Below are 26,069 nucleotides of genomic sequence, written 5' to 3' on the forward strand. Positions count from 1 at the left end.
TAGTTGGCCAAGTGCTAGAATTGCACTAAACCAGACATAACCACACAATGTGTAGGGATGGCATTGTCTCTTTAAGAAGTTTCTACCAATGATGTGTGTTCCCAGAAGAGGTTGGAGTGGAAGATGATAACCATAAAGAGAGATACTGGCTTCAAAAGTAAACACTGATGAATCAAACAGAACCAGCCCTAAAGAAGAAGGGAGAAAATATTCCAAAAATTTCAAGCATAATTTAGGAAAAACAAACTCTAGTAATAGAAGTATGTCTGCTATTCCGTTTCTCTGCCCCGTTGGAAAGACCAAGGTCTGGCTTGCGAAGGCCTGCTTCATCCACCTCCACCTCTGCCTGTCTCTTGCGTGCCCAATGCTGCTTCTCTTCCAGTGGCTTTGTTATAATTCTGCTCTTGCCTTGACAAAAGTAAATAACAGTCCTGACATATTTACCGATTCTGGCTTTGACATTGATTTTTGTCAATGGAATGTAAATAAAATGCACCAGCCACATCTGAACGTTTGTCCAAAATAATTGCAAAAAATTATATCAGTCATGTGAATTTAGGAAAATCTCAAAGGAGCCAAAACATGGTGCTTTTTAATCAGTTGGCGTGTGCCTGTGTGGAAAGTGGAGGCCAAAGATGTGAGGAGTTTAAACCCTCCTGGAGCAAGCAAGGCAACTGTAGTTACCAAGAAAAGACTACAGGAATGATGAGGAAAGCAGCAATCTGTTGTGACAAACGGATGTTTTGAGCAGTCTTTTTAACAGAGGTTCATTCTGCACATGAACACAGACCACCTGAAATGTCTGAGGGCTAGTCTATGTATGAACTCTCACTGAAATAACAAAAGGTGCGAATTAAAATCGGTGTATAATGGTGCAAAGTCTGCGTGGGGATATTTGTTACTGACTTAAGCCCCTTCATTCCAAATAAGAGCATTCTCACAGACTTGCATCGAAATACTTTACATTGGTTTTAGGTAACTGGTTTAGGTAAAGTGGTGTAACTCTGTGTGTAGATCAGCCCTGATGGTCCAGAGCCAGGAACAGGCCATATTGGAAAGTGAGAACTAGCTTAGATATTAGCTATTGGTACTTAATAGAGAGAGTTGAGATGCCTCTTTATTTTTAGCCTCCGACATTCCATATATGCAAAAAAGCCTCCCAATCACAAGTAGATCAATTAAGGGCTTATTTACATTAAATGTACACCCTACCTTAATCCAAATGAACTTTGTGTGTGGACGTTCTCATTCCAGAATGAGTGTGCCTTGTTCTGCTTTAATTTAATCCGCTTTCACGGTGTGTGTTTATAAAAAAGCAGGAGAAACACCAAGAGAAGGCACCCTGAAAGGAAGCACCAGACAGCAACAGAAACACAGGGAGCCTGTTGCTGAGAGAGAGAGCTTTTGGGCCAGGTGCTGGCTGAAAGGCATGGAGATTGTTGCTTTGCTCACATCTCCCATTTCAAAGCAGATTATGCTTAAATGGAACAAGGCACTCTTGTACCAGAATAAAAGCATCCACACTTGGCACTAAGAATGGCCATACTGGGTCAGACCAAAGGTCCATCTAGTCCAGTATCCTGTCTTCCGACAGCGGCCAATGCCAGGTGTTTCAATAGCTCTGTGTGGAGGCAAGCCCTAATTCCCAGTTTCCCAGTAATGTGGCAATAGGTATGTTTGGAAGCTGGTGGCACTTTGCAGCAGAGTTCCACTACACAAACAGAGATGGGTTACCCATAACTCCTGCACCAGAGACTACTTCAGATGTGTCAAGGAGCAACTACCCCAGTTGGCTAAATGTGAAATCCTGGGTATAGAGTCATCTGCCTTGAACAGATCGCAGCCACCATATGCCTCTAGGATGTCCTGGGCCCGATTCGCTGATTGTGCTAATGAGGCAGACGGTAAGCCAAACTAATACGGCGAGTTGAAATTGTCAGTTGAGTCGTCAGAAACAAGGAATCCTAGCTCCAAGGTGCACCCCAGAGATCCCACCAGTAGAGGAGTCACAAATAGGCCAGCTGCAGTAGACCTGAGGGTACTGCTCAAAACCTAAGGCATAGCAGATTGCTGAAACAAGCCAGACCAGATCTCCGTGTAGTGTGTGTGCACGGTATGCAAGATTTTGAACATCGAAAGACTCATTATTAACTAAGGGATGTGGTTGAGCGCATAGTAACATGGAGCCAAATCATCACCAATGCATCCTGCCTCTTGTTCTGTGACCAGTTTGTACTGTAATTACTCAAGCTGATAATACTTGGCCTTGATTTCGTGCTTACTGTCTTCCACCCCCCATGCAAGGGAGTAGTTTCCCCTCTGTTCCAGATGGGGAAACCGAGGCAGAGATCTCTTCGTAAGGCCATAAAGAGAGCGCTGGGATTCTGATCAAGAGCTCCAGGATTCTGGTCCTGTGATTGTCACATTGTCTCGTTATACTGGGATAGGGATTTTGTTCTTTTGAGCATCCAATATGTTGTACGGTGTCGTATTCATATGAGGCTGTAAGCATGTAATGACCCACAAAGAGGGTATTGATTGCCATAGTGATTTTAGAGTCCTTAAGATCTTGCGTAGTAATGTCCCAGTGCTTGCAGTGTCAGCAAATTGCTTATATGGCTCTGTGTTTGATTTTTAGGGAGCAGGCTGTTGGAGCGTTTCTCTAGCTGTACAGCCATCCATGAGCTGTCAATCAAAACTTTAGTTTGTAATTTAACACACTAGATTGCTGATCAGTAGGACGGCAGTGAATGCAAGAGCCCATCTCCATAGTACTCGGCAATTGGCTTTTATCTCGGTCACAGCTAGTGACGAGCTTGTCTTTTGGGAACAGATCCCACTGACACACAGCCTGAACTGGCTAATACATGCCAAGGTGTAGCAAATGCTAGCCTCCTTCCTTAGGTTGGCAGGAATTGCAAAGTTGTGCAGAAGTGAGACCAGAATGCAACTCTTGCAGTATCTCTGCAATGGCTCAAAGGGAAAGCGAGACTGACCTGAAGTCAAACCATTTCAGTAATTTGGGGATAAAAGCTTTGAGGGTTATGCCCCAATGCTTTTACACAGGTCAGGAGATGATAGCTGTGTTCCCCTCCTTCCACAGAACCCCTTCCATTTCCTGGATGCCGGGATTGTACCACTTGCCTCTGACAACTATCTCTGGTGCATATTTTTCTCTTCCTCCCTGTTGTCTGACACACACCCCTTGTTCCCTCTTGGCCTTTGCCCTTTTGCCATTTTACTCTCCCAGGTTATACACCAGCAGAGATTCTCTCGTCTAAGACGAGTACCACATCTTACGATCCCCTGACTGGACATTGTGCTTGTCCTGTGGGGGGATAAAAATCCAGTAGCGTGGAAGATGCATAACAAATGGTGATAGACAACAAAGCTTTCCCAGTCTCGCTGGTGGCCAGAAGGTGATGGCAGCAGGGAGCTGCGTAGGCCAAAACCATCATCTGACAGCGGAGCCTGTGCAAAGAGCAGCAGCCAGTCGTGCAGTCAGAGGTTGAGAGTGCCCTGTTCTAATGCTGTCAAGGTGCCTCCGAGCTGCATGGAGTTGCCAGTGACACCTGGGAATCTGAGGCTGAATCAGTGTTCTGATCTGACTCTTCTAAAGCATTTGTGTCTTTTAATCTGTGTGTAGCGGCCCCTTTGAGCCTAATGTCCTGTCTGAAATCAAAGGCTACAGAGCAGTCAGACCTAGGAATTAATTTTGGTTGAACCTAATGCTGTTTTCTGGGTTTCCACCACCTAAGTTTCAGATAAACTAATCTGCATCCCCACCTCAGTCATAGCAGGGGATTCAAACTGAAGTCCTGAGAGTTGTCCTTCTGCCACTCAGGGCTAGAGGACCTTACCCCAAGCATGCTTTCACTAGTTCGCCTCCCCAAGCTCCATTACATTAAATTGGTGACACTGAAGGGGTTTTATTGTAACCACCTTATTCCAGATGATGTCACAATGAATGTAACTCTGCTCGGTTACCACTGGATTATAGCATTGATTTCCTAGCGACAGGCTTCTGTAACTGCTCTTCCTTTCTGTTATTGGGTCTATTGACGGCGGAATATTTCTGTGTAGCTTTTCCCTTATGGCCTTTTTTAAACAGATGTGTATGAATATAGGTTTGGGGTATTTACATGTGTCTTAAATTTTGAGCACTTTCCCCTTTATCATCTCAAGCATCACGTGAGTAGCAGTGACTTTTTCAATATGTCTGCAGAACAGGCAAAGATGTCTGGAGTTATGCTTGCCTGTGCCCCCTTAATTTGTATCCAGGGCCTCAGCACCTAATCGCTTGTCATTTCCCTGTTTGGTTAATATTTAGTGCCTTATTAACAACATGTACAAGTCTGTCTCAGACAAGTCTCTGTCCCTAGAGAAACCTGCTAGTGAAGAAAGCATTTGGAGTGAATCCTTTTATCTTCAGGGTGAATGTTTGTGAGCAGAAAGCAGTCTTTTCCTTTTTGAAGCCAACAGTTTATGCCGCTTCACGTGTGCGGCTATAAGGCGAAGTGTAAAACTCGAATGGTTCTGTCTGGCGTGCGGGGGTTATACTGGTCACGGATTTCTAAATGTCTCTACGTTTGGAACAGCATTGCAGTTCAACTGTCTCATTTCCCTCTGTGCAGTGACCAGGACAGGGGTCGGTTGACCCCCTCACCAGATATCATTGTCCTTTCCGATAATGAGGCATCAAGTCCACGTTCCAGCTCTCGCATGGAAGAAAGACTTAAGGCAGCCAATCTTGAAATGTTTAAGGTAAGGTGTATCCAATCTGCTCCCTGAGAAACTGGAGTCTGGTGCAGTAAAGAGCCCTACCCCTGGGAACGGGGGCACAAGCTCTTGGAGGGTTGGGAGCTGCAGGCGAATAGTGGGCAGTACGATGACATTGTTGATAATGCTCCAGCTCACCCCAAGAATCCTCCTTAGTTCAGATTTAGTACAGCACAAACTGACTGTTTGAGGGCCAGGTGGGTTAACTCTCGCTACCAGAGTAACCATGTAAGCCCTGAGTGATTCTCTGTCTGTGCAGGGTAAAGGCATAGAGGAGCGCCAGCAGCTTATCAAACAACTCCGGGATGAGCTGCGACTGGAAGAGGCCAGGCTGGTGTTGCTGAAGAAACTGAGGCAAAGTCAACTGCAAAAGGAGAATGTTGTACAGAAGGTGAAGTTCTGGGAGATGGGGGGTGCATGGAATTGTGTGTTCAGTCAGGCTTGTGGGAGCCCATTCGGTGGTACAGCTTAAGGCCTTGGGACGATACGTGCATTAGAATTAGCCCCTTATTTCACACTGGCTTCCCTGTAGGTGTCTGTTCCAGAGCCTGGGCAATATGTTTCTTGTGACGAAACCAGCTCGTTGTCCTTGAGACCAGCAAAAGATCAATCTAGGTAGCGCTCAAGTGTTAGCATCTGATCGATCATACCCCGGCTTGGTCCGGGATCAGTCCATTTGTGCATTTCCTCTCATAAGTGCTCCACCGTGATGCCAATGTTTCCTCCCTCAATCTAGACTCCAGTTGTGCAGAATGCTGCATCGATTGTTCAGCCATCTCCTGCCCATGTGGGACAGCAGGGACTGTCCAAGCTTCCCTCCAGGCCTGGAGCCCAGGGGGTTGAGCCTCAGAATTTAAGAACATTACAGGTAAGCATCCTGGAGACAACGCTCTGCTGTCAGTGACATCCGAGACTTTCTCTGTGCCGTATTAAAATCGGGTTCACCACAATGCTGCCTCAAAAAGCCAAAACATTCTTCTTTGCGAATAATTTCTAACCGTACTGCAGATGAGATGGCTTTTCCAATAAATAAATGTTGGCACTTCTGAGCCCCGTGAATAGAACTATCTTTGTTCTTTGTGTGTGGTCACAAAATGCAGATGCAGTGACCACTGTCAGACCAGATAGACACTGCCATCTAGTCTATCTTGCGTTCTGTAGGGGACAGTTTCTTGAAAGAGGCTCTGGAAGATAATTTTTCTGTTCTGCATAATTAAGATTTCTAGTGTACCCTGTGTCCCTGGCAGGTTTTCCCCTCTGTAGTGTTGCAGTGCATGCTATGAATGGGTTCTTCTGGCTGTTATCTTTCCGTTTCAAAGCTGGGTGCTTTCCAGTAAAGTGGTATGTGGTTTATTGTTTTGGGGTCCTGTGGGATGAAAGGGCTAGCACAGTGCAAGGTGTGGAAGATGATGATGGTAGGCTGTGTTTGGTCACCGCTTGGTATCACATACTGAGCGGTAAGGGTCTTAGATATGAGTTGCAGGGTTGCTGGCATATAGAAATCCCCCAGCGTGTGGTTAGCAGCAAGGATGGCTGCTCTCAGGGGAACTAGGTCCAGACAATGCAGTGTGCCTGGGGAAAGGGGGTGAAGGAAAACACAAACAAAACGTCAAGCTGGAATAGCTGTTTCCCAAAGAAGGTCAATATAGACAGAGCTGAATGCTGTTGAACAAAGATACCTTCATGTATGCTTACTGGGAAAACGCTAATCCGAGATGTCACACAGTGTTTAATGTTATGGAGATAAACGAAAAGCCAACAGTATGAGCTCACTAGAACAAGGACTCTGAGTGTGCGTGTGCGGAGCAGGGTGTTTACACTGACAAGCGATATGGATTTTTTTCTTGGCATTTCACCCGGCTCTGCTGTAGGGCCCAGTGCTCTCCTGCCATCTTGAAGAACTCCCACCAGAAATGTCTCTCTTCACTAGCAGATCACTTCCGCTGCTTTGGCTGCCATGTGCACTCTCGGGCACAGATTACACAGCCACTCCTTTTTTTGTGAAGCAGAGCAATAGGTAGTGATGGACACAGCTTAAAAATCTAGACAGGCCCCTGGTCGCCAGATCAAAGCATCTGCTACAAAACATGCCTCAGATCAGCCTCCTGAATTACCCCTTGCCTCCCTCCCATGTCTGCTGTGGGCTGGTGTTCCCTTCCCTGGGGGAATCTGCACAACCTTCAGTTGAGTTGACTGTCCAGTCCTTCTACAGTAGAATCTTGCTAGTTTGCCCTGATGGACACAGCCCATAAAGGATTCTCAGACTGAGTAAGTGACTGTGTGCAGTGGAAAAGCAAGGCTAGTACATTACAATGTGCCTCATCTATTTATTGGACGAGCATGGTTTTCACTTACACTCAACTGCGTTTACAATATAGTCCATAGTATAGAGGGAAGTCTCAGGAATGCAACCTCACAGCAACGCTCCCTCAAATCATGGCTGTGAGGTGGTGCGATAGTCCACGTTATGTGTCACGGGGTGCATGGATTAGAGGTTCAGCTGTTTTACTGCCTGTAGCTTTCTTGCCTGCTATCGCTGAGGTTTCAGTCTAAATCTCACTGATCAGTTTCTCCTCCTGTTAGCCATCCTTTTGTGTTTATGGCATTTGTGTCCCTGCTATGGTAACGATTCTGGGGTCAAGCCTATTGTGACTTCACAGCAGGATCAGGCTGGTAAAGGAAATGGGCTTTAAGAAAAGAGGAAGCACACTGTTTGCACATTTTGTGGGGGTTTTCTTATTTGTGAAATGAGAATCTTGTGGAACAGTAGCCTTGCTAGGGATAAGGCACTCAGATTTTTAAATCTACCTGTTTGGTTTTTTTTTTTTTTTTTTTAAATGAGAAATCATCCCTTTAATACACATCCATCCTTCTGTCTGAACATTGCCATGGCTCCCAGAAATGTAGAGAACTCGCCTGGGACGCTAGTTGCTGATCTTCTGCCATGGTTCAACCCATACCAAGCACTTTGTTAGTGGTTTTGGTAGCATGGTTCGAGGGACTGATACTTTTTCTGAACTCTTCCTTCTCCACCCCCACCTCCCCCAAAAAAATTCTATTGGACATTATTTTATTGTAATGACGTCACAGACACAAATCCTTCCGCACTAGTCAGCGAAATCCTGTTTGCTGTAACTGTTTTTTATTTCAAATGCAGACACTGTTTCAGCCATTGTGGAGTTGACTCTGAAACCTGACTATAGTAGCCTCCATGTAGCTGGCAAACTACCTACTTTTTTCCTTCAACTTGCAGCTTTGCACATAGGTTAGACCAGCTCAGTCCATTAATAGCAGAGGCGGGTAGAGGAAGACAGACTGAACACTTGGTTTCATAGGACGCTTACATTTCTGGGATGTGAAACTTCTGAGACAGTCCACCAGAGCTAGATAATACAGATCCAGTTTCCAGAGAACATTGCTTGATTCTGGGGAAGTAGCAACTGAGATTAGATCATTAATCTCCTGTTCTTGTTGCAGTTGAAATCCCAGTCTCTCTACCTGAGAGGCTAGTGCTTTAATTGTATAGCAGACCTTGCTCCAGCCAAAGTAAAACCAGGTTATGTAAAATACACACAGCGATTAAAGGGAAAGTTGGATTAATTGATTATTGAGAGACAAGTTAATTTGAGTTCATGTTTACACCCATTTGTATTTTACATGTTCTGTTAAAAATCCCAGTTTGCCTGATGTCCTCTATTTTTTTTTCCCCCTGGACAGGGTCACAGTGTCATTAGGTCTGCCACAAACACGACCCTTCCCCATATGCTTATGTCACAGCGTGTGATTGCTCCGAATCCCGCCCAGTTACAAGGGCAGCGCGTTCCTCCTAAACCTGGCCTCATCCGCACTACAACTCCAAGCATGAATCCAGCCATCAACTACCAGCCGGTAAGTTACCTCTTACTTCTACTTAAAATTGGATTCAGTATGGTGGAGATAAGAAGGGAAATGCCAGCTAGGTTTTTTTTATGCACTTGAATGACTCAAAATGCTTGTAGAAGAGCAGAGCTCAGGGTGAAAACACCAAATGAAGCCACTAGATGGAAATACATCTAAAGCACGGACAAAGGCATAAACCTTTAACCTGTGTGAGAAGTGGAAGGGTAAATAAAAGAACAATCATACTGGTTCAGACCAATGGTCCTTCAGGCTAGATGCTTCAGAGGGAGAGAGCAGAATAGGGTAATTATCGAGTGATCCATCCCCTGTTGTCCAGTCCCAGCTTCTGCCAGACAGGGGTTGCAGGACGCCTGGGTATTGCTTCCCTGACTGGCTTTGCTAATAGCCATTGGTGGATGTATCCTCCATGAATTCGTCTAATTCTTTTTTGAACCCAGTTGTACTTTTGGCCTTCACAACATCCCCTAGCAATGAGTTCCACAGGTTGACTGTGCGTTGTGTGAAGAAATACTTTTTGTTGAATTTAAACATGCTGCTTATTAATTTCTTTGGGTGACCCCTGGTTCTTGTGTTATGTGAAGGGATAAATAACACTTCCCTAGTCACTTTCTCCACACCAGTCATGATTTTATAGACCTCTGTCATATCCCCCCTTAGTATTCTCTCTTTCTAGATGAACCCAATCTTCTTAATCTCTGCTCATATGGAAGCTATTCCATACCCATAAGCATTTTTGTTGGCTTTCTCAGCACCTTTTCCAAATCTAATGCATCTTTTTTGAGATGGGGCGACCAGAACTGCAGGCAGTATTCAAGGTGTGGGTGTGCCATAGGTTTATATAGTGGCATTATATTTTCTCACTTACTATCTATCTATCCCTTTCCCAGTGGTTCCTAACATAACATTTAGCTTTGACTGTTACTGCACATTTAGCGGATGTTTTCAGAGAACTATCCACAATAATTACAAGATCTTTTTTGAGTGGTAACAGCTAATGTAGACCCCTTCATTGTGTATGTATAGTTAGGTTTGTTTTCCAGTATGCATTACTTTGCATTTATCAACATGGAATTTCATCTGCTTTTTGTTGCCCAGTCACCCAGTTTTAACTCTTTCCAGTCAGCTTTGGAATTAACTACGTTGTTCTGTATTGTCTGAAAACTTTGCCACTTCACTGTTCACCCCTTTTTCCAGATCATTTATGAACAGCACTGGTCCCAGAACAGACCCTTGGGGAACACTACTATTTTCCTCTCTCCATTGTGAAAACTGACCACTTATTCCTGTTGTTTCCTATCTTTTAACCAGTTACTGATCCAGGAGAGGACCTTCCCTCATATCTCATGATTGCTTACTTTGCTTAAGAGCCTTTGGTGAGAAACCTTGTCAAAGGCTTTCTGAAAGTCCAAGTACACTATAAACACTGGATCCCCCCTTGTCCACATGTTTGATGCCCTCAAAGAATTCTAATAGATTGGTGAGGTGTGATTTCCCTTTACAAAACCTGTGTTGACTCTTCCCCAACAAATTGTGTTCATCTGTGTGTCTGATAATTCTGTTTTTTTACTATAGTTTCAACCTAATTGTCTGGTATTGAAGTTTGGTTCCTCAGCATGTAATTGCCAGGATCACCTCTGGAACTGTTTTTAAAAGTTGTTACGTTGGCTGTCCTCCAGTCATCTGGTACCGAGGTTGATTTAAGCGATAGGTTACATACCACTGTTAGTAGTTTTGCAATTTTATGTTTGAGTTCCTTCAGAGCTCCTGGGGGATACCATCTGGTCCTGGTGACTTACCGCTGTTTAATTGATCAGTTTGTTCCAAGTCTTTCTGTACTGACACCTCGCTCTGGGACAGTTCCTCAGATTTGTCACCTAAAAAGTATGGCTTGGGGTGGGGTTCTCCCCCACACCCTCAACTGGGAAACGTTCTGTAATGGGACTGCTGGCTACAGAAGGCTTTGATCCTACAGGTGAGGGTCCACTGCAGAGCAAGTCTAATTGTGATACACGTGGAAGGAGGATGTTGTGGATCTCAGTCAGCTGGGGCAACTTTGTCTCTTGTGAATAAGTTCTAGCTGCTGACAGGATCAAGAGCCATCAACCGTACAAGATTTAAAGAACGTCATAAATCAGATGATCAGAGGACTGATATAGGGCAGTCTAGGCATCTACGCTTCCTTTCAAAGAGAAAGGAGGAGCCTGAAGATCACAGAATATTCCTTGCAGTTTGAAGGCAAGAAATTTACAGCCATCATTTGTCCTAGATCAGGATACACAGGGGCTGCATCTGGAAATCAGATCACTAGGGCTGAGAGTGGATAAAGAGGGTACAGCATGGTACTGTCATAGACCTATAGGGCTGGAGTGGACCTCAAGACCCCACTAGATACGCCCTTGCAGTTTGACAGTGAACCATTGGTAACTGTAAGTACCGATTTCAAGTTCAGCCAGTAGTGTACCCACCTTCTGGTCACTTCATCTAGACTCCGCTTTGCTAGTTTGCTTATGAGAATGTCATGTGGGACTGTGTCAAAAGCCTGACTAGAATCAAGGCTTTAATGTCCTCTAAAGTTCTAGAAAAAGGGCTGCTGGTGCCAACTCCCATCACAGCAGTTGGAGAAACCAGATGCTCACATTGCTTGTTGGGCATGGTAGTCACTTCAGCACAATGGCCTTGCTTATTGTGACTCAGATGCTGGCCTGATGTGTACATGCCAAGTCACAGGCAATGTCTTCTGGACCTGTGAATGATTTGGCTGAGACTAATATGAGTGTGAAAAGGCCAAGACGGTGATGCTTTGGGAGCACAATGCTGTGAACTGCTGAAAAGTGAAGGCGTTAAGTCAGCTGCTGCCCTTGATAGGATGGCGAATGCCTCATGACGTGGAGTGGAGCTGGACATGTTCAAGGCCAGAACACACCACTAGATCATCTGATCTGACCACCTGCATATCACAGGCTATTAAATTTCATCCCGTTACCCCTGTATTGAGTGCAATGGTTTGGCTAAAGCCTGTCTTTCAGAAAGGCATCCAGTCTCGATTTTGAAAACTCCAAGCAGTGGAGAATACACCGCTTCCCTTAATGGTTGGTTCCAGTGATTAATCACCCTGTTAAAAATTTGTGCCCAATTTCTAATTGTCTAGTTTCAGCTTCCAGTCAGTGGTTCTTGTTCTGCCTTTCTCCGCTAAATTAAAGAGCGCTTTATTACTCAGTGTTTTCTCCCCAGGAGACCTTTCTCTAGATACTGTTATCAAGTCACCTCTCAATCATTTGATAAGTCCAACAATTTGAGCTCTTTAAGTTTCTCACTGAGGCACTTTCTCTAGTTCTTGAATAATTTTTGTGTCCTTTTCTGCACCCTCTTCAATCTTCAACATTCTTTTGAAAATTAGATAGCAGAACTGGATGTCTAACTTTTTCCTCCAATCAGTTTAATTCATAATTTTCTGCAGCTTTGGGAAATTAATTCTTGAAGAACCAAATATATATATTATTACTGGTTGGGACAGTCTTCTGTTTGCTCATATTGCAATGTTCGGCCATATGAAGTGGGAAAGCCACTTGGAACGGGGAAGACTGGCAGCCAACACCTCTAAGCGCCCTTTGGTTGCACGTGTGGATCTGGCCCCTTGCAGGAAGTGGTTCTGAATACTGTCTCTGCAGTCAGCAGAGGATTGTGTGAAGTGCTTTGTTACTATCATGTGCCAAAGGAATTGAGGGCTGAGAACCCAAGCAAATGGAGGATACAGGAGACAGCTGCTGGGGGTGGAAGCGGGGGTAGCTGGTGTATTCTGCACACCTGTGTGGGAGGAGAGGGACACCATCTGGCAGTGGTGGCGGTGCTTGGGCACATGCCAGATGAGTGAGGCAAAAGGTGGAGGAGCGCAATGGTGCCAGCTCGTGAGTCACAGCACATAGTGCTGCCTACACTCCAGCCGAGGGTGGTGCAGGCGCCCAAATGCAGGGCTTGAGTTTGTGTTCATGTAGCCAGATGGAAAGCTGGGGGTCTCCTTAAGCTGGCTGTAGGGTTCATTAGACCATTGGATGTTGCAGAAGAGTATTTTGATGCAGATTTAATTCCTCCAGAGATGTCTCTTGGGGCATTTGTGATGTTGCTGATGAGTTAATGGCAGAGGCTAAGACATACCCTGTAGTTGGGACCCAGGTCACTCCTGGCCCTTGGCTTTCTGTTGTAGTGACTTCCGTCTCTAACACTGAGCCGTACCTGGCTTCAGCAGGCTACCCCGAGCCATAGTACAGTGTGCTCGCAAGTCCCATCAGTCAGATTGCACTGTCCTGTCTTTGCATGGCCATCAGGCGCCCGCCCTAACCTCTCTTTTCCCTCTCCAGCAGTCCAGTTCTTCTGTTCCTTGCCAGCGTACGACCTCTTCAGCCATCTACATGAACCTTGCCTCTCACATCCAGCCCGGGCCTGTGAATAGGGTGTCGTCCCCACTCCCCAGCCCCAGTGCTCTGAATGATGCTGCCAATTCCCAGGCAGCCGCCAAGCTTGCCCTGCGCAAGCAACTGGAAAAAACGCTGCTGGAGATTCCACCCCCGAAACCGCCGGCACCCTTGCTTCACTTCCTGCCCAGCGCAGCCAACAGCGAGTTCATCTACATGGTGGGGCTGGAGGAGGTGGTACAGAGTGTTATTGACAGTCAAGGTGAGTTACAAGGCAGCACAAGCCGAGTGAGCATCATGACTACTACAAAGACAACAGTGGCTAGACCTGAGGTCAGGATGCCTGGGTTCTATTCATAGATTGGTAGCTTTGGCCTAGTCACTTTCCCTCTGTTTGTTTTCCCCTTCTGTAAAATGGGGCCATACTTCCCTTTGCATAGTGCTGAGATCCTTGGCTTAAAGAATGGGAGTCTGGCTCTGTCACTTCACCTCTCCACCTCCAGCTTTCCATCTGAAAAACGGGCCGTGCATGGCTGCTGGTCTCACAGGGGTGTTGGGAGGATTAATGGCTGTAAAGTGCTTCGAAGGTCAGCGCTAAGTAGTAGTCTAGCATTGCAGTGCCCAGGGCAGTGAAATCCTAGTGCAGTGCTAATGGCAGCGAGCAGGCTGGAGAACTGCCTGTGTGTGTGTGTACACGTAAGGTGTGGTCCTTGAGAGAGCAGACTGCTGATTGGCTAGCAAGCATTGAACGGGTCCCTGGTCAGCTTAGCCCCCTTCACGCTATCCTTGAGTGAGGGGGTAAAGGGGAGACTTCTTAAAGAATCCTCCCCCCACCCCTTTACCTGGGAAAACCCACAAAACAGACCTCTGGAGTTCAGATGCAGAATGGCACGAGTCCCTCTTCTCTGGCACTGAAATTGCCCAGGGCTCCTTTGTCTGGCCCGCTGTTCCCATTCCCATGGAAATGGACTTTGAATCTCCACCGACAGCCTGTCTTTTAAAGCACCTTCTTTTGAAATAATTGTTTTAAAAGCACCTCACCCTGATTTCAGTGCTCTAATGTCTGTTACCATGGGAACAGGAAGAGTAGCCGGGAGCAGAGTTGTAAGAACTCTGTTATGTAAATCCCTCTGCAGTGTTCTTAGGCAAGATGCAGTCTGTATCTGGAAAGGGGGAGCAAATACTGTTTGTAGGGTAACTGGCCTGGAACAGGATGCACTGTAGCAGCGGTTACGCTGCAGACTGGAGTTGTTTGCATGAGGGAATTTCAGGTTCTAGATGAGATCTCTTTAAAATAAATCATCCATCATTTGCTGGCTTTGTCCTGCTGAATGCCAGTGGAACTCAACAGATGTCAGTGTCTGCCCTGTCGGGAACCTGACAGTTTAACTCTTGGTTTTAAAGCTGGCCACTGGCAACTTCCATCCTTGTGGGCAGTAACTGGGCAGCCCCCCACCTGATGTTGCAGTTCCCTAGAGCCCGGCAATGAGAGAAGACTGGAATCTCCTGCATAGCTGCACAGGGAGGACCCATGCTCGCGTTCGCCCTGAGCAGATCTTATGGCAAAGCCTAGTCTAGTCCCATCCAGAGTTACTCTTTGGGAATGCTTGGAGTGCTGCGTTAGCATGCAGAGTGCCCCTTACTTACATTGACCCAGGTTCTCCTAACAAAGCCAAGGGGGCAGGTTGGTTCTGTCCCCATGATTGTGGGGGAGGTTGGGGGAGTCGGCGCCACCCCAATAACCCCTGTTCTTGGTGGTTCTAGGCAAAGGCTGCGCTTCCCTCCTGCGCATGGAGCCCTTTGTCTGTGCTCAGTGCCGCACTGACTTCACTCCGCACTGGAAGCAGGAGAAGAACGGGAAGATCCTGTGTGAGCAGTGCATGACCTCCAATCAGAAGAAGGCACTGAAAGCAGAGCACACCAACCGGCTGAAGAATGCCTTCGTGAAAGCACTGCAGCAGGAGCAGGCAAGTTCCATCCCAACCTGCTGGAGCCCCGGGCATCCTGCAGCTCTAGTCCTGCTTCCAATCTCTGCCTCTGCACACATTGCAAACCCATGCACTGCCGGGGAAGGGAGAAGCAATCTGTTCCCTTTCCTCCGCGCAGCCTTGTTATGTGTCAGTTCCTTGAGGGTGCCCTGTCTCCATGCTAGGTATCTAAAAATACCCTCTCCTGCAGTGAATGGAGTATTTCCTGAGGTCCGTTACTCCTTTTCCTTTCTGTACGGTCTCCCAATGGCTTGGTAACTCATTTGCCACACTAGCAATGGGAGGCAGAGTGGGCTGGGAACTGGGAGTCAGGGCTACTGGCTTCGGCTCCCAGTTCTGCCACTGCCTTCCTGTAATACTGGAGAAGTCACTTAACCTCTCAGTGCCTGTTTGCTTAGCTGTCACATGGGGACATTTGCCTACCTCCACCCTTGGTGTTTGCAGGGCTTTGAGCCCCTGCCGGGCCACAGGGGTGATTCCGAATGAACGTCGTGGGGGCCTGGAGTAGGATGCGTCCTTCTGCTTGTGGCTGGGAGCATTCTAGATGCAGTGTGCTTAGCTGCTGCCATCGTTGCTGGGAAGCTCTGCTCCCCCAGTGCAGCTAAGTGGGGAGCACTGCTGGGCGGCTCTGAACGACGTCCTGCCGACTCCCTTTTTAGATGGGTAGTGACCGTAGTGTGGGGGTTAGAGCTTAGGGGCAGGGGAGGGACCCTGACTAGGTTCCCCCCCCCCCCATCACTTGGCTCAGGTGAACAGACTTCAGCTGACTGAGGTCCATGCGGGAAGCGGGCTGGGGAATGTGTAATTCAGGACGGACAAAGGGTCTGCTACTGCAGCCGCAGCATTCAGTCGCTCTGTGCCTCCCCCTGAGGGCGGAGCTGCCCAGCCCCCGTGGAGGCCAGTGGGAATTGGGCACTTTTTGAAAAGCTCCCCTAAAGTTCAGTGGGTAGCACTGACCCCCACATCCTCAGGGCTGCCGAGATCCACTGGGATGGCTTATCTGTGACTCAGCCTGTGTGGGGTGGGAATACTGGGAACATCCCCTGATGCTGCTACTCTCCCCACCTGGCCCTTGCAAGCCACCTCCTTTGCAAGGACCCAACTAGCCCGTTTGTCCTGGTCCAGGCTTGGGGGCGTGTAGGTTAAGATCCCCCCTCTAGTGCCAGTCTGGTCAGCTCTCCCCCGTCTGGCAATCCACACTTCAGACTAAACTGGGACGCCCTTTGCGCTGGGTAGAGCTGATTAGATGTCCTTGTGTATCGCTGTTGGTGCACAAGGCATTTTCCAGACCTAGACGGACCGAGTTTACAATCTCCAGCAAACATCAGACCCTGGGCCACAGTTCAGGCAGAGGGGTGTTGGGAGCACTGGGAGGAAGGGGCGAGTCAGTGAGGGCTGCTCAGTAACCAAATCACATGCCACTTATGCTGCTCTTGCTTTGAGGGCAGAAGGATCCCACGGCTGACTTTCCCTGGCATTTTTTCCACCCCCGGCCCCCCAGCATAGGCAGCAGATTTAATTGGGACTCTCTCTGCCATACACTGACCGTGCTGCCCATAAAGGCCCAGAGGAGGGATTGTTCCTGCGTATCACTGAAAATAGCCAGTGGGGTAAATGCTCCTAAATTGGCCCCTTGTGTGTTGCTCTAAAACGCCTCTGCTTCCTGCAGGAAATTGAGCAGAGGCTACAGCAGCAGGCAGCCTTATCTCCCACTGCAGCTCCTGCCGTGTCCAGTGTCAGCAAACAGGAGACCATCATGAGGCACCACACACTCCGACAGGTGAGCCGCTCCGGCTCTGAGAGCAGCCAGCCAGCCAGCCTCTTGGGGCCGGGCCCTTTCCCTTGGTGGAATGCATCGTCCTCATGGCCAGAGCCAGCGCCCGTGCAGCTGGGGCGCTGAGTCTGCAGTGCTGTGTGAGACCCGAGGCAGCAGCCAGCCTACCTCGAGAGACCTATCCTGTCGCCTCCAAGCAGCTCTTCAGAACATTTCTCATCCATCCCCTTTCCCTCTCAATATTACCCTCCCTTTGTAATTCTTCCCCCGTCCACACGCTGTAGTAGTCGAAGGCACTGCAGTGATCTGAGTCTAGGTGGCACCTGGTCTACAAGCAGAGGTGATGGGGGCAGCTTTCTGAGCTGCTTGGTCTCCCTCTGCTGCCTGCCCTGCGGTGCTCCCCAGGCACCTCCTGCCAAGTGCCAGGAAGGCGTATGACCCCCTTTCTGTCGACTGCTTGGTCAGTCCCAGATCAGCCAGCAGGGGGAGCAGGCAGCGGAGGGAGTGCCCAGCCCCGTAAGGCTGCCTAAGGCCTGGAATCAATCACTGGCAAACGTTGGGTTTTCAAGACGTGGCCAAAGGCAGAGAGCAGTCCGTCTCTGGCGGCTGCTCGCTTGCTATTTCCACTTGCACCTGCTGCCAGACGGTCAACGTCCTGTCAAGGTTGGTCACCGTTTTGCTCTGACACTGGTCTGGGACCTTCCTGCCTTTTGTTCCCACAGAGATGGGAGCGCTGAATATGTCCCCTGTCCCTGCCTAGTGAAACCAAAGCTGCTGGACTTCCCCATGCCGGAGCTGGGCTTTGGGTCAGGATCTCTGTTAGTGGGTGTGGATTATGGCCAGAGCCCTTCATGGCCCTTGCTCTTTCACTAGTACTGCTCCTGGAAAAGTTGGGGTGCTTGTGTACTGCTCACTTTCCACGTGTTTGCTCTCTCCGCCCACAGGCTCCACAGCCCCAGAGCACTCTGCAGCGTGGCATCCCCACCTCTGCCCGCTCGATGCTGTCCAACTTCGCCCAGGCGCCCCAGCTGTCTGTTGCGGGCGGTCTCCTTGGTATGCCAGGTAATGTCAAACGTTGGCCTGCGGAATGGGAAGGGGAGGCCGGGCTGCAGACTAGACTAAGAACCTTAACCACGTTGTCGCTGGCTGGAAGTCAGCTCCTCAGAGCGTGGCCTGAGCGCAGGAACTCGCTGTGCTGACGGGGACCTGCTCTGGGGCCTGGGGCTTGCACTTCTCAGTTCCTCCATCTCTAAAAGAGATACTCCCACTGACCTGAGGGTCGCTGGGAGGACAGGTTAATGTCTGTCAAGTGCATGGAAGTTGGAGACCCTGCACAAGTGCTAATATTGCCTGGCTGGCTGCTCAGTCCTCTGACACACACGAGAAAGCTGATCACGGCTCGTGTGTCCTTCTGGGACAGTGGCTTTGTATTATAAGGCTAGGCCTGTGTTTTCATTGGTTCTGTAACCAAATGGCCTTTCAAACAAATAGGGGTCAGTTGTACTAATTACTGTTGAGCGTAATGATTATCAGTCAAGGACAATAGAGACCTTGTAGAACCTTCATTTATTCCTGGCACACATTTGCTCCTGACTTGGCGCATGCTCCCAAAGAAAGGCATGGAAGCCTCGTGGCTTGGCAGGATGCTGGCTCGTGTAGCGGGCAGACCGGGGATGTGGGGTGGAGCCTTCTCTTACAGGGAGTGGCGGCAAGATCTGATGCCGTGAGTTCTGTTGAGCTGGCCCTCTCTGTGCTCTGTGGGATGGGATGGGTTTGGGTGCGTCACGTGTGTTACAGGAGTAATTGTCCCCACTTGCTTTTCTCTCCCCTCTAGGTGTTAACATTGCATACCTGAATGCTGGGATCGGAGGCCACAAAGCATCGAGCTTGGCAGACCGGCAGCGGGAATACCTTTTAGATATGATCCCACCCCGGTCTATATCGCAGTCCATCAGCGGACAGAAATAACGCCTATTGACCCTTCCCCTCCCTCCCCACTTCTGTCGCATGCAGTGCCTGTACTGGTGCCTACCATACACGGGAAAAAGACAAAAAAACATTTCAAAACTTCAGCGACCTGTCCTTTCCCAAACCCTAACTCTTCTCTTTGGTTTTCTATAGCAGTGAGGTCATTCCCCTTGCCCGAGGTCAGGACAATTGTCTGCTTGAAATCAGCACTATACATGTGTTAATGCTTGTTTTATGCTATTTTTTTGTAATGACAAAGCATAGAATTTTTAATTGTGTTGTTTTATTTTTTCCTCTGCTAAATGGATGGTTAAACTTTTTTCCTTTCCAGAGATTTTTTTTTTTTAAGAGCATCCACTCTACTCCAGGTGACCATTTGTAAAGGGTGGTCCGTGCTGACTCGAGGGGAGGAGGGGGGAGAGGTGGCAGTGTGCTGGCGTTTGGACAGCTGTTCTATGCACTTAGTAGGGCGAAATAGGACTCGCGTTCTTTGAGTTGCTCACCAAAAGAGGTAAGGGACAGAGGTTCTGTGGATGCGTCCAATTGAATCTCGCTGAGGGGTTGGTCCATAGTAGCTTGGCCCACATGCTCTGTTAATGGGGCATGTCGTCGTTCCCTGGGGAAGTCAGTCCAGGGGGTGAAGGAGCTGTGTTTCCGTGCAGTGCACCCGCCACTTGCAGCACGTGTGGCTGGCTGCAGATCTCTGTGCTTGACAGAGCAGTGCAAGGGATGGCAGGGCTGACGAGTTGTGCCAGGGAATCCCATCAGTTGTGCTACCAGACCCCGTAATGCAATGCAGCGGCAATGGATGGGGCGTGTGCCCCAGGAGCGGGCCTGGGATGCCGCCTGGTGTGTGTTTCCGTCTCCCAGTAATTCTGATGCTCCCTGTTTAGAAGTTGAAGTTCTCGAAGGGACTGTGATGAACTACCAAAGGGCACAGGGGCCTCATGCCTTTTTAATCCCCCCTGTCCCCATGCTGTTGTGCTCTCAGGAGCAGCTCCCTGCCATTGACCCCATGAAGCTGTAAGCGTCCCAGCTGCCGAGCAGGAAGCATTGCAGGGCGCAGTGGTGGGAGCTTGGATTGGATTGAGTTCGCAAACCCAAAGCAAGAGCAAGCTGAGAGTCGTCGTCTGCGCATCGCTCTATTTGCACTTACCCTCGCGCCGAGAGGGCCCGCACCTGAACCCGGAAGGAGCAGAACCATCTCCCGGCAGCAGAGGGCGCCACATCCTCGCCGGGACCCTGGAAAGAGGCCCAGCAGAACTGCAGTCTGGGGAGCGGGAGCCTGGTGCGGAGCCTTCCCACTTGCTGTCGATTGAATTATGTTAATGGGGGGAACCTCCTTGGCCAAACTGTTACAAAACCAAGCGAATATGCTTGATTTGCTGCTCCTGAGGGGGACCCTGCCCTCCTTGGAAGGCGTTTCCTGATGGAACATTACTTGTGCAATGAAGTGCTAAGTCGCCACTCGCATGAAGTTTCATTGTCGGGGTGCCCAGCAGTACCTGCTGTTTGGGAAGAGGCACCCGTCTTTCCAGCGTGCCCCCGTGCTGTGTCACCACCGTCTCTGCTTGCCAGCTGTGGCTGCAATACCTGACCTGCCAGAGTCTGCACGGAGAGCTGCCGAGTGACTGATGAAGCAGGTCTGATGCCTTTCCTTTGAAAGCCAGCTGGATTGCTCCCAGAGAGGCACAGCACGCCTGCCCCTGTCTTTGGAGAGGAGGGTCTGTATCAATGCAAGAACTAGACCCCCCCTACTTCTCCTCTCCCTCACCCCATCATCTCAAAGTGGGGGGGGAGCTGTGCTGGTACAACAGGCCCTTCCCCTGTCTCCACTCCCTCGATTCAGTGAGCACTTAATAATACCCAAGGGGCGTGGATGTGTGGCCGGGGCCCTCCAGAGGTGAAAGGATTTTTGGAAACTAGTGGAATGCGCAGTGGCTTTTTTCTTTTTCTTTTGTTTTGTGGTTCACTGTTGTGTAGCTGGCGCGGCACTGGGACGTTGATTCTCCGTATCAACCTGCTGTGCTTAGAGGGAAGCACTTTGATTAACTGTTTCTTCTCCTTTGATAAACCCGAGAAATGATCAGCCCGTCTTTGTGCCCCCTCTCGACATGGAGTTGGCTTTATCCCGCTGTCCCCTGGCCCCATCTCCCCCAGTGAGTGTTACCGAGAGGTACGAGGTGGCCCAAGCAGATTAGTTGAGATGAAAATTAAAAATGTGCAATACTTAATGAGTCCCTGCGGCTGGGGCCTGGTGCACTAGTTAATTGTCGGAGAGCAAGTTAACAATAATGGTGCTAAGTGAAATTTCTTGGGAAGGGGATCAGGGTCCCCCACCCACCCCAGGTTGATTATTGCAGTGGTTGGTGAAAGAAAACTTCCCTGTCGCTTGCTTATAGATTTATTTCCATCCTGCAGCCCGGGCCTCGCAGATCACCCTGTCTGACCCAGTGCAGTGAAGGCTGACCTGCGTCTGTGGCAGGCAGCATGGTCCGAGCTTGGGTCCGGGAGCCAGGAACTCCCCAGTTCTACTCCCAGTTCTGTGGCCTTGGGTAAGTCACTCCACCTTTCTCTTTCCCCAGCTGTAGATGGGAGGTAGTGCTTCCCTGCCTCACAGGGGTGTTGTGTGGGCTGCCGGGTGTCCGTCGAGTGCTGGAGGTGCCCAGCGGCTTTACTGGGCTAGGTGAGGCCTGCTCAGACCCTGCTGGCCCATCTGTTGCTGGCTGTAGCCTTGAATCGCTCCTTCCCTTTGGCTGATGTCATCAGAGAGCTGTTCTCAAGCCCCAGCCAGCGACGGGAGCCAGTCATATTACTTGGCCCGCAGCTGTTTTTCCCCCCTCTCCGTGGTCCCACACTCCTGCTGATTGGTTGCTGAATCATAAAATCACTCATGAGTTCCCCCTCTCCCCCGACTCTTGTCCTGGAAGTGTGTGTCCGCACATCGATGGGTTCTGTGGTGCTAAGGGGCTCTCTCCCTGTGTGCAGCCCCAGCTGTTCACATGAAACACAAATTCTCATCTCCAGCAGGCTTGGGGGGCTGAACCTCATCTCTGGTTTTGTTCCTTGGTTCTGTAAACGCTTCCTGCAACAAGCAGGTTCTTCCCACACTTGGTAGAGAGGCACCCCGAGTTAGAAAGCACAGAACAAATGCTCCCTCAGGGCCCTGGGCTGGGTTCAGTGCACAGCAATCCAGCAGCAGTCAGCAGGTGTCACCTGGGAGCACCAAAAACGGCAACTGCTTCTTGTTTCAATGCTGTTTCCATCCCCCAGTCATCAGAGCCCATCCTTCACTCCTCCTGCTGCCCTGGGCACCTTACCCCTTCCACTGGGGAATCTCCCTGGCTTCCCCAGTGAGTTTCTGGTGCCTAGACCCTTGTACTGCTGCTGGGGATGGAGTGTCCGACTCTACAGACAGAAGTTTGGTTCATTGCAGTATTTGACACCCCACCCCTCCCACCTCACTCTGCCTACTGATCTCTGTGTCTAAGGGGAATTAAGATGCTTGCTTTGTCTGTGATCTGCACAGGTTTAAATTTTTTTTTGTCTTGACCACAGCGCGCGACCACCCCCAATCCCTGGTAAAGTGCCCCTCCCCCTTTATGGATGTGATGTACGGTAGAAAATCGTCTCTTTTTTTAGATACAGAAATAGGGATTTTTTTCCCCGCTTCGGTTAGCTTTTCTTTTACAGCTAGATGTAGAGCTGCTTGTGAACGCTTAGTGGGGTTTTATTTTTTGTTCCTCCAAAGGCATAACCCATCCCTCCCCCTTTCTTCTCTAACCCTCCCCCATCTCCACTCACCCACCCCGACAAGATCTTAATTAGCTTATGATATTGCTGCCGAAATGTTATAACAAGGACTCATTCGTGTATATAAGCTATTTCTTGACACATTAAAAACAATTGTACATTGTGTAGAAAACAAAACAAAACAAAAAAAAAACAGCCTCGCCATGGATATTGTGAAAGTTGTTACGTCCTTTTGTAGTGTGACCTTTTGTGTATGACCTGAAACGTGCAAAAGGGGTGGTTTCCGGCGGGTGGGTTAGGGAAGCGAAGTCAGACAGCTGCAGAGGGCAAAGATCCCAGAGGCTGGCACTCTTGTCCGGGCGGGAACTGCTAGCCTGCAGAAATGCACTGGTGGCAATCGCCACCTCCCAAATCTGTGCCTTTCACACACACAAAGAAGGACCCTACAAGTTACCAGCACCCCCTAGTGCAGTGGAGGCAGGAAGTTTCTTCCCCCAGCGTTAAGTTTACAGCTCGTGATGTCTCTCTAACCAGCAGTGGTGGTGCATTCCCGTGGGGAGCATCCGGATCTTGGGGAGTGGGACCGGGGTGGGGACAAGTATTATGAACTGTAATTGTATTTGCACTGTTTTTATTATTGCATTGGCATATATACAATATACATCTATAACAACCTGCAGTGTGCGGCTTCCTTCATGTTCTGCCAGCCAGAGCTCGTGCAGATGCTGAGCAGAGTCCCAGGATGAAACGATACAGAGCTGCTCAGACCGGCTGCTGGGAATGGGGGGGAACATCTCTTCCCAACAGCTATGACAATCCAAAGAGCTCGAGACGCGTGGTCTCCAGTGCTCTGTGACTGGCTGCCCCAGGATTCCTGTGGTCGTTAGCCCCTCCCATGGAGGGGCAGCGTCAGCAGTTGTTGGTCCGACATAAAGGTGCTGGCACTGGGTGCTGGTTTAACCCTTCCCAGGGTTCCGAGTGTCTTACCAATGCCAGAGCACACTCTCCCTGGGTGCTTCTGCCAGAAAAAAACAGCATCTGTAAGATCCGGAGCCCTTTGGAGCCCCGGCTTCTCGTCACCTTCCCCCCCGTGGTACCCGAGTCTAAGCCAGCCAACACCTACACTCCCTGCAACTGACCCCGCCTGACAACTCAAGTTCACCCCAGCTCGGTGCATTTCTCTTGCCGCAGCCTGGCGGGTCCTGGCTCAGAATTTGCTCACCCACCCTTTGCCCTGCTGGAAAAACCCTCAAATCCCACGGGGTGAGCAGCATCGTGCTAGGGCTGCCCTAGCGTGGCCCACAGACAGCCCATTGTGTGGGGTTTCTGCTCCCCAGGGCTGGGTAATGGCTTGTTCTCTCCAGTCCCCCTCACCCCTGCCTGCCAGTTCCTGGCTCCTCTGAAGCCTTCCACATCAGCACATGCACCCACCTGCTTCCCCGCGAGCATCCCGCTGTTGGCAGCTGGAGCAGAGGACCGAGGGATCAGTGGCACCAGAACACCCAGGGACTGATCCCCTTCCAGGGTGGGCTTCTGGTACCAGCAGCGAAGGCTGCCCCAGCCGTTTGTGCATGACGGGAGGGGACCGAAATGCACTGGACTGGGTGGGGTGGGAAGCTACAGCCCCCTCTCTTTTCTGGGGGCGGAGAAGGGGGTGTTAGTGTCTCACTTCCACGAACACCCTCAGCCCCTCCAGCTGTCAGTGTGGCCAAGAGGTTGCACTGACGGAGGTGACTGGCTGGCTAGAAACGGGCTAAGCAGCTCCAGGCAGACCCCATTCCCTCGGGGTGCTGTGGTAGGGACAGTCTGGGCATAGGGCTACACCAGGGTGCTTTAGAGAGGACAGAGGCAATTCCAGTGCATTTTGCAGACTTCTGTTTGCACTCTGTCACCAGCATGTGCAGCTCTGCTCTGGAAAGACTCCAGATCAGTGACTCTTGCTAAACTCGTTCGGGAGCTGGGAGCCGGGTCGTCGCCCTTCTCCTCCAGCGTGTTCTCGCTGTGTCTGCGCCCAGTTTGCGTGGCTGAAACCAAGCAGGAGGTTGAGTTCTCCAGCCAGGCTGTGGCTAGCTCTGACGGAGCGAACCGAGGGGAAGGCGGTAAAGTGGGAGCGAGAGGCTCCCCGTTAGCATAGCACTTCAGAGCAGAAACCGCCGCGCCTCTCAACAGATCTTCCCAGGGTTGGCCCAGGTGGTGTCCTGTCCCTTCCCGCCACCTCAAGTGTAGCCCAAATCTTCACAGGTGACTTTAGAGGCCCAACTGGAGCCTTTCAAAGGGGCCAGCTTTTCCGGCAGCCCTTCCTGAAAGTCTAGACCCCTTTAAGGCAGCACGCAAAATCGCTACCCACTTCCGCAAACTTCGTTCTGTAGCTGCTTCCAGTCTAGCTGCTCAGGGCCTGGAGTCACCGCTTGAATGCCCGACGTCCCTGGACGGGTGCTGCTGGATCGAACTTCTCAGCAGAGGCCTCCTTCCCCCAAACAGTTTGTGCGAAGGCACTGGTGCCGTGCTCTGCCCTGGTCCTGACTGCACATCCTCACTGAGTGATGCCCTCCGAGCTCGGAGGGGAGGGAGAAGTCTGGGTGGATAGCAAGGGGTACCGCATGGCAAAGCGAAGGGGTCCCAGCCTCACACCTGCAGCCTAGCTAACCGAGACGTGGGGGGGAAACCAGGCCTTTTGCACAATTTTAAGTTTTTTTTGCATTGTGTTTTGAACTCTGGTTTAAAAAAAAAAGCTGTTTAAATACTGCCAAGCAATTATGCAGTGACTGGTTAAAAATAAGCTAATTTTTGGAGAAAGGATTAAAAAAAAAACTTTGTAATATTTATCACTTGCAAGCTATGTTTAATAAAGAAAGGAATGATTTATAACTTTTTATGAGGCTGGTGCGTTGCATTTGGGGTGGGGGGGGGTGCCCCAGAGGGGGCGAGGGAGATCCGCTCTCACCCACCAGCAGAGTCCCCTGGAACATGTCACTGTCCCTCTAGTTGGCAGAAACATTTCCCCAGGAATCGTTTTTCCTTCAGAAAACACGGATTCAAAGCTATTGCCATGAAACATGTTGATCAGTTTTAGCGAGAAATTACAGAACTGTTTGTTTCTAGAAATAAAACTTTTTTGGGGGTGGGAGGGGGTAGTCTGCCAAAAATTCTGAGATTTTGACTTTTTGTCCTCATTTGGGATTAAACCATGTTTCAAAATCTTGCAATTTCCTGCCAGACACCAATCCCCTTTCTTTGGCCTGCTCCCCAGCCTGCCTTTCCTCGGGAAGTGTCTTCTTTGCACCTGCAGTTGGAGATTGGCTCATGTCCTGAAGCAGGAACGTTTGGATCCTTGTTTGCAGTTCGACTATTCTAAGTAGATATTCTTCTTGGTGGATGATTCCCTTCATGCCTTTTTTAACAGCTGATCTCAATGACATCATGTTGCAGTGAGTTCCAGAGGCTAATGGTGTGCCTCATGGAAATAGCAGGAGAGATGGAAAAGCCTTTTCCGGTTGC

At 49.5% G+C, this 26,069-nt stretch overlaps 1 protein-coding gene across 5 annotated transcripts in view; it reads left to right on the forward strand.

The window, feature by feature from the left end:
- GATAD2B (GATA zinc finger domain containing 2B) overlaps positions 1-25,444 on the forward strand; it is a 78,631-nt gene extending 53,187 nt beyond the window's left edge. For 4 of the 5 annotated variants that reach the window (XM_034792045.1, XM_034792042.1, XM_034792041.1 and 1 more), the window contains 9 exons: positions 4,635-4,764; positions 5,039-5,170; positions 5,516-5,647; positions 8,497-8,667; positions 13,035-13,350; positions 14,853-15,055; positions 16,746-16,856; positions 17,795-17,912; positions 18,685-25,444. In XM_034792045.1, the coding sequence (XP_034647936.1) occupies positions 4,635-4,764; positions 5,039-5,170; positions 5,516-5,647; positions 8,497-8,667; positions 13,035-13,350; positions 14,853-15,055; positions 16,746-16,856; positions 17,795-17,912; positions 18,685-18,818 (1,447 nt within the window). In that variant the 3' untranslated portion in view covers positions 18,819-25,444. The remainder of the gene's footprint in view (positions 1-4,634; positions 4,765-5,038; positions 5,171-5,515; positions 5,648-8,496; positions 8,668-13,034; positions 13,351-14,852; positions 15,056-16,745; positions 16,857-17,794; positions 17,913-18,684) is intronic. The other variant, XM_034792044.1, reaches the window with a different exon arrangement.
- Positions 25,445-26,069: the final 625 nt, after the last annotated feature.

The sequence above is a fragment of the Trachemys scripta genome, chromosome 16, assembly GCF_013100865.1.
Source record: "Trachemys scripta elegans isolate TJP31775 chromosome 16, CAS_Tse_1.0, whole genome shotgun sequence".
Taxonomy (NCBI): domain Eukaryota; kingdom Metazoa; phylum Chordata; order Testudines; family Emydidae; genus Trachemys; species Trachemys scripta.